This window comes from Thalia democratica, unplaced genomic scaffold (genome assembly GCF_965202585.1).
Source record: "Thalia democratica unplaced genomic scaffold, ktThaDemo2.hap1.1 HAP1_SCAFFOLD_166, whole genome shotgun sequence".
NCBI lineage: Eukaryota > Metazoa > Chordata > Thaliacea > Salpida > Salpidae > Thalia > Thalia democratica.
The window spans coordinates 16,919-28,731 of NW_028139300.1; the positions used below are offsets into that span (position 1 = coordinate 16,919).

The following is an 11,813-nucleotide window of genomic DNA, read 5'->3' on the forward strand; positions in this document are numbered from 1 at the left end:
GAGCTTTTAGAACATTGATAAGTATTTTAAGATGATTTAAAGTAAACAATTTTTTTTTTTTAATTAAAAAAACAGTTTTTTCTTCTAAAATCGCCAATATGCTTAGTATGAGCTGGAAGCTTTTTTTTTACAGAAAACTAATTTGATAAACAAATGTATTAAAATACTTCAAAACTATACAATACGAAAACTAAGAAAATTTATTATTATTTAACTAAACAAATTGAAAAGAAAGTTGGAAAACTTAGACTGAAAAAAAAATATTCAACATCTGTGTTTTTTTTTAATCTAAAGCCATCAGTTGAAAAACCCCTTTTGTTGACTTGAAAAAGCTCCGAATGTTAAAATGTATAAATAAGATATATATTTTTTTGAATGATAAAATATAAATAACAATGGCAGTCTCTTAAGGGCCACATAAACAACTTCAAGTATTTATATCTAGGATCGGACTCGTTCGTGTGTTAATGGTTTTTAAATATTTCAATAAAAAAATGTTACAGTTAAAAATAAGCCAGAGCTAAGTTAGAAAATTGCTTGTTTGGAACTTTATAGATAGGAAATAGAAAACGAAATTAAATAGAAGTATAGTCTAATGGAGCTGGCACAAAAAAAGTTTATTTTGAAAACGTTTAACTTGAAAAGATCCTATAAATGCTAATTAAACAAAACGGCTCCACAATGAAAATCGAAGTTTCAGCATAAAAATGTTGATACATTCGAATCTAAAGCATGACAATTTACAAAATGAGAAGAAGACAGCATTCTGCGTAGTAAATTGGAGAAAAGAAAAAAAGTTGTTTTCTAGATAAAAAAGCTTTATATTGCTTAAAGTATTCCAGTTATCTTCTAGACTTTTAAGTTTTCTGGTAGTTTTTGTAATGCTATATTTTTAAATATGATAACGGAATAAAAACCAAGTAACCTACAATTTATTTTAGTTAACATAAGTTTAATTGTATTAATTAAGTAAATATAATTTTATTAGTTAAAAGAGAGTAGTAATTGTTTTTGTTTATTTACTTAGTTTTTTTTCTTAACTATAAAAAAAATTGGATTTTTAAAATTGTTTTTAAATAAGTTCTAACTCAGTTAAAAACTGCTTTGTATAATTTAAAAATATAAGTTTTTAATTGTATAAAATAGTTATACATTTATTAAGTCATGCAGTTTTTGATATACTATATCGAAGCTAATACAAAAATTAGTAACTTAAAATTTGTTTATCAGTCTTATTTTATTTTATAAATTGTTTTTACTTGAAGCTTTTATAAATTCGAACCGTAGAACTTTGTGTACATGTGTAAATAAAAAAATTCAAGTCAAGACGAGATTGATAAAACTCTTATTATTATTAAACATCTAAAACTTAGTTATTTCCAAAGGTTTAAAAAAGTTTTTCATAGATTTTTTATTCGAAAACTTTGTATATTAGTTTTACGAAAGTGAAAATTAAGTTTTTTATCAGTTTATGTTTTAACTCCTTATAGACTTCATTCATAAATTTTTGTACATAAGACCTAAAAATTTTTCAAATTCAAAATTTTTTTTCATAGAAGTAGCTATAAAAAAGTCATTTAACTGGTTTTCAGAATACATAGTTATTTTTTAAAATTTGTAGTAACTTTTTTTTTAAATTTTAAATCTATTTACTACAAATATGGTTTTAATAGTAATTTAACTTTTACTAGGTCAAAAAAAGTCAGAATTTAATTTTAAGTATTCTGTATTTAGTATAGTATTTTTTTGAATTTATGACAAAAGTTAAAATATTGAATGGATAAATCTCGTTTAAGTAAATGCTATAAACTTATAGAGAATATTATTTATTCTAGCATATAACTGTTAAGCTATCTTACATTAAAGTTTTTTTCTTATTTTATGTAAACTTTTTAATTTAACTTTAAGTAAAACAAAAATAATACAAAAACTGAAATTCATAAATATATTTTCATTAGAATAAAAGCAAACTAGATTTTTCTGTGATATGTATTTTATAAGTAAATTGTATAAATTTGAATCCCAATTAAATAAATTCATGTTTTTTTTACGTTTTTTGCAATGCTTCAGTAAATTTGTTTAAGTAAAAGGTTTACTTTGTTTAAAGTTAGATATACATCCTATAAAAATCAATAAATTTTACTTCTACTCCGTAATAATACCTGCAATGTATTCTCGTCCAATAGAAACGTCGCTCGTTACGCGGTGTTCAACTTTCAGAGCGGGGAGTTTAACTAACGACGAACTTCCGCCGGAAATGCCGCCAACTTCAGTGTATATTATGACATCATCGGCAATCAGGGATCAGCACAGATTCACGAACGAAATTTTCGCTGCACACACTCACCACTACAATGGTTCGTTGTTACGTCATAGTAACGTCATCAATCAGTTTCCTGTTTGGAGAAACTCACAAGTGCTGACCGAACAGAAATCTTACGTTCGCAACGCGACGGCCATAAACAAAGCGACGATCAACAGCAACAGTTTTGTCTACAATCACGGAAGCGTCGAGTTTTATGACGTCAGCAGATGTCACAAGCCGCCGAGCTTTTTGAATACGTTAATTTGGAAGACAATTGACAATAAATCACTATAACTTTGAGCAGTATTATCGACAAATGACTTTGTTTTTAGTCTGTTGTAAGTAAGCCATTTTTAATTTTGCATAACTTATAGTTTATCAAATGTGTCTTAGTAAAATCTTACTTGAAATGTGAATTTAATATTTATCTCTTATAAAAAAAACTTTAAATCCAAAATTTAGTTGAAGAATTGAATGCTATGAATTAAAACAACTCCTTTTAGAAATAGAAAAATTATATATTAAACAGTTCTACTTTGTTTTCAAAGTCATATGTAATTTTTTAGATAGTTTTATAAGAATAGCAGTATTTTGCGAAAATAAGAAGTTAGAAGTTTAAACTAAAAGATAGAGAACTTATACAGTATATATTACCATCGCAGATCAGTTTTTCTTAATACCATTATATATATTTGGTCTAAAAAAATCCTTTGAAAACGCTTTCATAAAATTATTTAAAGGTAAGAATTATATCAGTTTATTTATTAACCTCGCTTGTTTTGAATTGTTGTTTTATTACTTAAGAATTTATTTTCAACTGGTTTCTATTGCTGTCGATAATTATAACTAACTGACCTACTGGCAGAGTCAACTACAAAAAGTCGTAGATTTTCCGTTTTGTTGTACGCAAACACTACAGTAACCTTTCGCATATTTACGCACTTGTGACGTTACGCACTCTCGTTTAGTTACGCATTTTAGAATTCTAAAAAATTCAATAACATATTTTTTTTTTTTTTGATATTGCAAAAATTGGGTTTATTGTATATTTTTTATTTAAAATATGTTTTTAATGCTAATTCACCTCTCTATATCTTTAGACTTTGTAATCTTATGTTCCTTAACTAATTGATTAAAATTTAGTTTTATATTAGTATATCAGAAATTTTGTTAACAATAAGAGATTAAATTAAAATTCTAAAAGAAATATAACTGGGTTAAATAATGAAAGTATAACAAAATAATGAGAGTTTAAAACACAAATAAGTAATAAAGCACTCTTGCCCTATATTTGAATAAACATCTAAAAAAGAAATCTAATGAAACTTCCTAGCAAAAAGCTTATATATGCTTAAAAATACTTAATTATAAATTTAATTTGCTAAGTAGAATAAAACATAAATGTTAAGTAGTTTAAGTCACCTATAAATAAAGATAAAATTTACATATTATTAAAGTTAGTAAAAAATTTCTACAAGTATTATTATTTTATATAAATATAAATACTTTTTTTAAATGTATGTATAGTTTCAACCTTTGTTTTCATGTTTATAAATAAAATAAACAAATTGTTAAAAGTCTGCTTTTAACTAGAAGCAATATCAAAAAACAGCCATTATAGTAAGTATACTTGGTACCTCTCGTATCTTTACGCATTTTTTCTGTGGACACAATGTGCGTAAATAAGCGATAGGTTACTGTATATCGCTTTTATGAAGGCTCTTCTAGTTATTACTTTTTGATTTTAACTTTACTGGTGTTACTTAGGTTGTTTAAGCTCATTTTTATTTCGAAAACTTTTTTTAGGGCTTGCAAAATTTTCAATTTAGTACTTTTAAAACTTCAGACTTGCTAATTTATTTATAAAAAAAAGGGTGTAACAATTAAAACTATTTTGAAAATTTAGTCAAGATTAACAAAGCGTTTAAATTTTTTTTTTTACTAAAGTAACACGCAGTTTGCAATTCGTACTAAACCACGACGAAAGTACTAATGCTGTTTTCTCCATTGGTTTATATGGCTCAACAGCGTTAACTAGCGGACAGTGTAACAAAAAAACAAAACTATTTGTTAACTTTTTTTTTTATGACAGTTCTTTGTTTGTGCGTTCTTTGTCATACATGTTCTGCAGTGCTGGTACGATAGTTTAAGAGCTTTCACATGTGTGTTAATCACAACATGTACAACAAAGTTTGATTTTTTGTTTTTAGTTTCATGCTCGAGTAACTGTGTGGCGATACGTTCACAGCAATTCTGGCAACTGTGCTGTGTTAATATATTTTGCTAAAAATCTAAATTTAAACCATCTGTTTCAAAATACCAATTTACTGTGTAAAACTTTTTATCATTCTAATTTAAAGATATTTGGTTTTATTAAAATGTTTCACAAACAAATAATAAAAACAAACAAATAAAAAAACAAAGCTATGTAATAACTTGTTTTTAAATAACATCATTTTTTTCCAATAACAATAATCAAATCAAAAAAAAAACCTAGTACTTTTTACTTAGTATATTGTGGATAGTTAAAAATATTACTTTTATTTTTATCAAATGTACCAACCTATTTGACTTTTAATTAAAATACTGTAAAGATTACAATATTTAACTAAGTACATAAAATGAAACAAACAATTTAACAAAAAAGTTAGTTCAATGACAACAAAATGTTTCTGGATGAGCAATTTTCTCACTTTTTGGACAACTTTGGCTATCAAAGGGAAATAAATAGTAAGGAAAAGTAAAATTAAATGACTAGTTGTTATGTCAGTATGAGGCGCTATAACTTCATTGTTTGCTTGAAATATAATGTTTGCTTAATGACTAAATGCAATAAAAATGTTTAACTGTTTATATTATGACGTTACTTTTAATACTAACCTATTGTTTTTTACCAACTGTTTTTACTCTATAAATATACACTAGAGAAAATCAAATATGTTTAGAAATTTATTTACAAAAAAAAATTATTAGATTACAATTAAAGTTTAAAATGGAACTTAAGTATTAAACAGTTCAAGTACATAAACAATAAAAAAAAACGACAAAAACTATTAATAAATTTATTTTTCGAGGCTAAAACAAATAAAAACTAAAAATAAAACATTCAACTTGTATTATTTGGAAAAATTTACCTTATTTTCAATTATTTAATTTTAAAATCAAAAACTTTTATTCAAACACCAAAAAGTTTTAGAAAAAAGTTTAACAAGCTTTTATTATATGGATTAATGTTTATTTTTAAAAAACAATTTGAAGACAATTAATAGCTAAAATTACCATTACATATTATTAATTAAATTTTATTATAAAAATCCAAGACTAGCAACAGCAAAATATAGTTAAAAAACTGATAATTATAAGTAATTTTTTGAATACATTTATATTGATATGCTAAAAATTTTAAAACAAAGAAACAAAAAGCTTAAAATAAATTACAAACGAGTAAACAACTAAAATATAACAACCATAGCGAAAAACTGTTCATTTATCTAAACTTTTGTAAAACAAGTGCTTGATATAAATCAAGTGCTTGATATCTTGATTGCAAGATATAAAAAATCAAAAAAAAACTTTTTTTTAATAACCCTATAACATATTTCGTAATAAACCACAATAAAATTTTTATGTTTATATAATGAAACATTCAAAACTACTAAGCATCTAAATTACTTTTATATGTACTGAAGATTGCTTATAAAATGTACTCAGAAAAACTATAAAAATAAGAATAAAATTTTGGGCTCTACTAAAAATACTCTAGATCAAATCGAAGCTCTTTTTTCATGTTATAAAAGTGTTCAGTATTGCTATTTACACCTAAGGTTCGTACACTTAAGTCATATATTAAAGTAATCGTCAACATTTTTCATTGCAACCGCAGCCATCCCTTCATCGGCTACCAGTAAGTCTGTACCAAGTCTAAACTTTTCATTTTTCAAGTTGAAAACTTCTACGCTTCTCGTATAGTAGCTTAAATTGTTTATCTTATCGTTGGTTCTAGAGTAATCATGGGTATCACCTCCTATCAAAAAAACTTCCGAGTTGATTTCGCAAGTAGCAGAACAGTTTCTCGCGAGAAGCAGCCTTGAATCGATGGTGGTAATTTGATTAATTTTTGTATTATATTTCTCAACACTGCTTTCCATGCTTCGAAGTGCACTTTGACCGCCAAAAATATAAATGAACTTGTCATGAGCTACTGCACGGGGTTGAAATCTACCAACTTTAAGTTTTACTGCAACTATCTCCCAAGTGTTTTTGCTAAAGTTAAACTTTTCTATTTGCTTTCGTTCACCGGTTGAGCCCCCAATGGCAAAAATTGTACCTAAACAGTTGATTAACACAATTCCATCATTACCTTCGTTGAGATCTCCTAACTTTTTAAAGTTGTTGTAACGTGTGTTGTACAAGAAACTTGTTTTAGTTCTTAAGCCATCAATAAAACCACCTGCTACGATTATGCTTTCTTCATTGAACAAACACATACCAAATCTACTTCTTGCTTTGTCCATTGAATTCACAGTTACAAAAGTTTTAGTTGCTGCGTCATACTTATCGATATCTTTATTTTCCAAACCCCCTACTAAGTACATATTGCCGTTGACGATTATTGATGCATGGTACGTTCTTTCACTTGGTAAATCTTCCAACCTGGTCCACTGTTTGGTGGCTGGTGAAAATGATAAAAAAGCTTTTTTTGAAACCACGCCTCCGGTAAGAAAGATATCTGTAAAACAACACGTTAATGAATTTTGTTTAAGAACAGTTTTGTACGACTAACTGTATTATATATAGAAAGTTAAATAAACAAGTAATTTTCAATTTAAATTTCTACCCCTACAATAAATACTTTTCCTAGTGTTTTGAATATGTATTTTAATAAATATACTAAAAAGAAATTAATTCATACCAGTGACTAAGCGTGGTATTTTTGTCAGGGGGTGCGCAAATTTTTTTCTCAAATATTTCCCTGAATTAAAACTTTTGTAATTAGCTATAAAAAGATCTTTTTATAAGTAATATAATTGAAATAAATTCATTAAGTAAAATAATTTCGAAGTAATTGCATAATAAAATACTTATATATTACAAATTAAACAATTTAAAACAAGTATAAATTTCATTAGAATTACTTAAATTTGCACAAATATAAAGTTACGAAAAAAAAATCAATCTTTTTAATATACAATACAACAGTGATAACAACACCTCATTGCACATATTTTAAATAAAGTTACACATAAGTTGAAATAGACTAATTCTATAACTGTTATTACAATTTATCACAACTATGTAAAATAGTTAAAAGTATACTTTTTAAATCTAAATCACCTGATCGTATTTGTTTAAAATAAAATCACAAACAAAGTTTATTTCTCATAGGCCGAAACGCTTTTTCTTGTATATTTACAAAAATAAAAATCGAAAAACTAGCAGTAGTCTTAACATTTATTGTACGTAAAAAAAACTTGCAAAATTGTTAATTTTCCTTTAGGCGTAGCGTATTTTTGTAAGCTTTTTATAGAAAAATCTGTCATAAGGTTATACTACTGCGGTGCACTTATTAGTTGCGTTCTTTTTGAGTCTAAATTCTTATGAAGTTAATTAAGTCATACAATTTTTCCTTATGGAGTTTTTTATCAACATCGGTGCACACTTTCGCTTGCGCACCGAATCAGTATATTGTGTAATTTCCTTAAATTGTCACTAGTTGGTATTCAAAAATTCGTTTAACTTCTCGAATACTAAATAAACATAGTTGAAAAAAGGCAAATTAAGCAGAAAAATAAACAATAAAGGATAAATATATTACATTCCTTTTTTTACTTCTTTTCTTTTTTTGGGTGGCACGTTTGCGCCAGTGTACCTCCCCACGCTACGCCCCTGATTAAGAATATTTTTTTTAAGTCAAAAACTTAGCATATGTATCTAGCAAATAAAACTAGTTAGCAAAGCCAATATTTTTTTTTATATAACAGTCACCAGATACCATTTCTATCACTAAGTAATAAGTAAAGTTTTAAGAAATACAAAATAAACTTTAGCACAACCTGTTGGTTTAAAGTAGTGGTGGGCAACGTTTTCAATTGGTGAGCCGGTTCCGGTATATTTAGTCTTTTGCTGGCCGGAGCATTTCCAGTTAGTATTTTACCGGATCGAGTATCTGGATCCAGCCTGCTAGTGCCTTTTTAGATTCCGACGCGGCCGGATCTGACTGGATGCTAATTAAAACCGAGATTTAGATCCAGTATGATTCTAGTTTAAATTAACAGTCTCGGATCCGGCCGGAATCTAAATTTATGGTTACGGTTGCTCGCGTTTTTGAATCCCTTTAATTCACAAAAGTTTCTCAAGTCTTACAACTTAAGATGTAGATTACACATATCGGGTATTTATATAATTTCTATAAATAGATTTGACATGGTAATTGACAACGTAGATATGTAAAATGTCAGACTTAGATAAACCCATTGCTTGGGGTATATGACAAAGGATAATCCAACAAAGTTAGAACAACACAAATTTATAGAATTCGAAAGTCACTTTTAAACATGCGTTTAAAATCAAACACTTACAACAGTATTGTTCTGTAAAAATATAATGCAAAATCTTATAAACATTTTGTCATATTGACCTTTTGCGTGTCAAGTTCGTCCGTTGACCACCCCTAGGTTTTGAAGAACTATTATGCTATTAACTCTAAAAGTTTTCTAAAAACTTTTATAATTAAAGCTATGAAAAGTTACTAAAAATAATTTCATATATATTTTACTGTATACTAATTTATTAAAGTTGAAACAGTTTGGATTATATTTTTAGGTCATTTATTTTTAAGAGTTATTTTTTCAAGCTTATGTTGGTGAAAATCAAACGAAATTTAGTTTATTATAACAAATATTGAGTTAGGTTGGACTAATTTGAAAAACCGTTAATTACTTTATACAACAAACATAGGCAGAAACAACTTAAATTTTCAAAAAATTTTTTTGTAAGGTACAAAAAAAATTTAGCAAAAAAATATTTTTTGGTATGAACCAGGGGCGTAGCGTGGGGAGGGACACTGGCGCATGCGTGCCACCCAAAAAAAAAAAAGAAAGAAGTAAAAAAAATGAATGTAACATCTTTATCCTTTATTGTTAATTTTTTGCTGCTTAATTTACCTGTTTTCAACTATGTTTATCTAGTACAGTAGCCTCTCGCTTATTTACGCACATTGTGTCCACAGAAAAAATGCGGAAAGATACGAGAGATCGTAAAGGTACGAGTGGTACCAAATATACTTACTATAATGGCTATTTTTTGATATAGGTTCTAGTTTAAGGCAGACTGGTGACTTTCCCACTTATAACAACTTGTTTAATTTATTTATAAATATAAAACAAAAGATAAAGCTATACATATGTTAAAAAAAAAGATTTAAATTTATATAAAATAATAATAGTTGTAGAAAAATTTTAGTAATTTAAATAATAAGTAGATTTTATCTTTATCTTTATTTATATGTGAATTATTTGATACTTAACTTTATATTCTATTCTACTTAGAAAATTCAATATATATAATTAAGCATTTAATTAAATTAAGAAATGGTGGTGTCTATATTAATATTTGTTTCTATAGCCTTTTACAAAAATATGTTTTTGGTGCTGTAATGGATTTCTTTTTCGAAAACAAATATATTAAAAAATAATAATAAAACTTGTTTATGTTTCTACGACTTTTATTAATTAGTCAAGAACATAAGTTTACAAAGGCTAAAGATATAGAGAGGTGAGTTTGCTTTTAAAAACATATTTTAAATTGAAAACATACAATAAACTTAATTTGTGCGATACTAAAGAAATAGTTAAAATATAAATTTTTCATAATTTTTTAGTACTCTAAAATGCGTAACTAAGCGAGAGTGCGTAAGTCACGAGTGCGTAAAGATTACTGTACTCAAAAAGTTAAACGAAATTTTGAATACCAACTAGTGACAAGTTAGGGAATTTACCCAAAGTACTGATTTTTGAGATTGATGAAAAACTCCATAAGGAAAAATTTTATGACCACATTAACTTCATAAGAATTTAGAATCAAAAAGAATGCAACTAATAAGTGCACCGCAGTTGTATAATCTTGTGACAGATTTTTCTACAAAAAGCTTACAAAAATACGTCACGCTTTAAGAAATGTTAAACAATTTTACAAGTTTTTTTTTACGTACTATAAATGTTAAAACTGCTGCTAGTTTTTGATCTTTATTTAAAAAAAAAACGATGAGATGAATTAAATTTAAAAAGTATACTTTTAACTATTTCACATAGTTGTAATAAATTGTAATAACAGTTATAAAGTCGGTCTATTTTAACTTATGTGTATCTTTATTTAAATTATGTACAGTGAGGTGTTGTTATCACTGTTGTATTGTATATTAAAGAGATTGATGTTTTTTTCGTAGATAAAACAGATACTTTTGTTATTGAATACATTCATTTTTAAAGATGTAAAGTTTACTGTAAGTAGTAAAAACAACTTTTATTTAGCAAGTTTACATTTGTGCAAATCTGAATGTTTCTAATAAAATTTTTACTTATTTTTAATTGTTTAATTTTGTAATATTTTAGTATTTTCTTAAACAGTAACTTAGAACTTATTTTACTTAATGAATTTATTTTAATTACATTACTTATAAAAAGATAATTTTATAGCTAATTCCAAAAGTATTAATTTAGGAATTTTTGAGAAAAAAATTTCTGCACCCCTGACCAAAATACCACGCTACGCCACTGATATTAACTAACCTTTAGAAGTATTTTGTCTTTTTTCGTTTGTGGTTGTTTTTGTAATTTCTTTTATTTGATTTTTCAGCCGTTTGTTTTCTGCCTCTAGCTTTTGGTTTTATGCTTTCAACAATATCACTTCTTCAGTTTCACCTCGATCATCTGGTTGTCTATCTTTTGAAGCTTCTAAAAATAAAACTTTTTATTTTGCGATGTTCATAAAATATATATTTTTTAAATAAACATGAAACGCAACTTTCTCACACATACTACTAAAACACAAAACCTTTGTTTGTGAAATTAAGCGTTCCTACTTTGCTTTTGTCTTTCATGGAAACACCATTAGAGTTGAAATCTCCACCAACCATTGTAACAGTTACCCCGATTTTACTGAAAATAAAATTTATAAAAATTTTACATCATTTAGATTGAAATTTTTATGTTGATTTTTCGTAAAACACAAACAATTAAATTTTTCAACGGGATCTAAAAGTTAAATTTAAAGGAAAATTTTAAAAAACTTAAATAGAAACTGTACAGAATATAAAACTCTATATACAGTATTTAGTACATTTTTTTGTATATAGTATAAAGCTGTATATTTATTTTAACTTACGCCTTTTCATCACTTTTAGATTTTGAGGCCATTGCAAATTAAAGGTTAGTAATACTTTATTTTCTATTAAAAAAAATTAATACTGTTTATTGTAAATAAGGATAGTTTTTATTAACAACTGGTTATT

General features: G+C 26.2%; 1 protein-coding gene across 1 annotated transcript; it reads right to left on the reverse strand.

The window, feature by feature from the left end:
- Positions 1 to 6,144: 6,144 nt before the first annotated feature.
- Positions 6,145 to 11,438, reverse strand: LOC145845746 (kelch-like protein 36). Its single transcript, XM_082952814.1, has 2 exons — positions 11,357 to 11,438; positions 6,145 to 7,034 (listed from the first exon to the last, which is right to left on the reverse strand). Exons 1-2 carry the CDS (start codon positions 11,436 to 11,438, stop codon positions 6,145 to 6,147), a joined length of 972 nt encoding a protein of 323 aa, XP_082808940.1.
- Between the last annotated feature and the right edge of the window lie 375 nt (positions 11,439 to 11,813).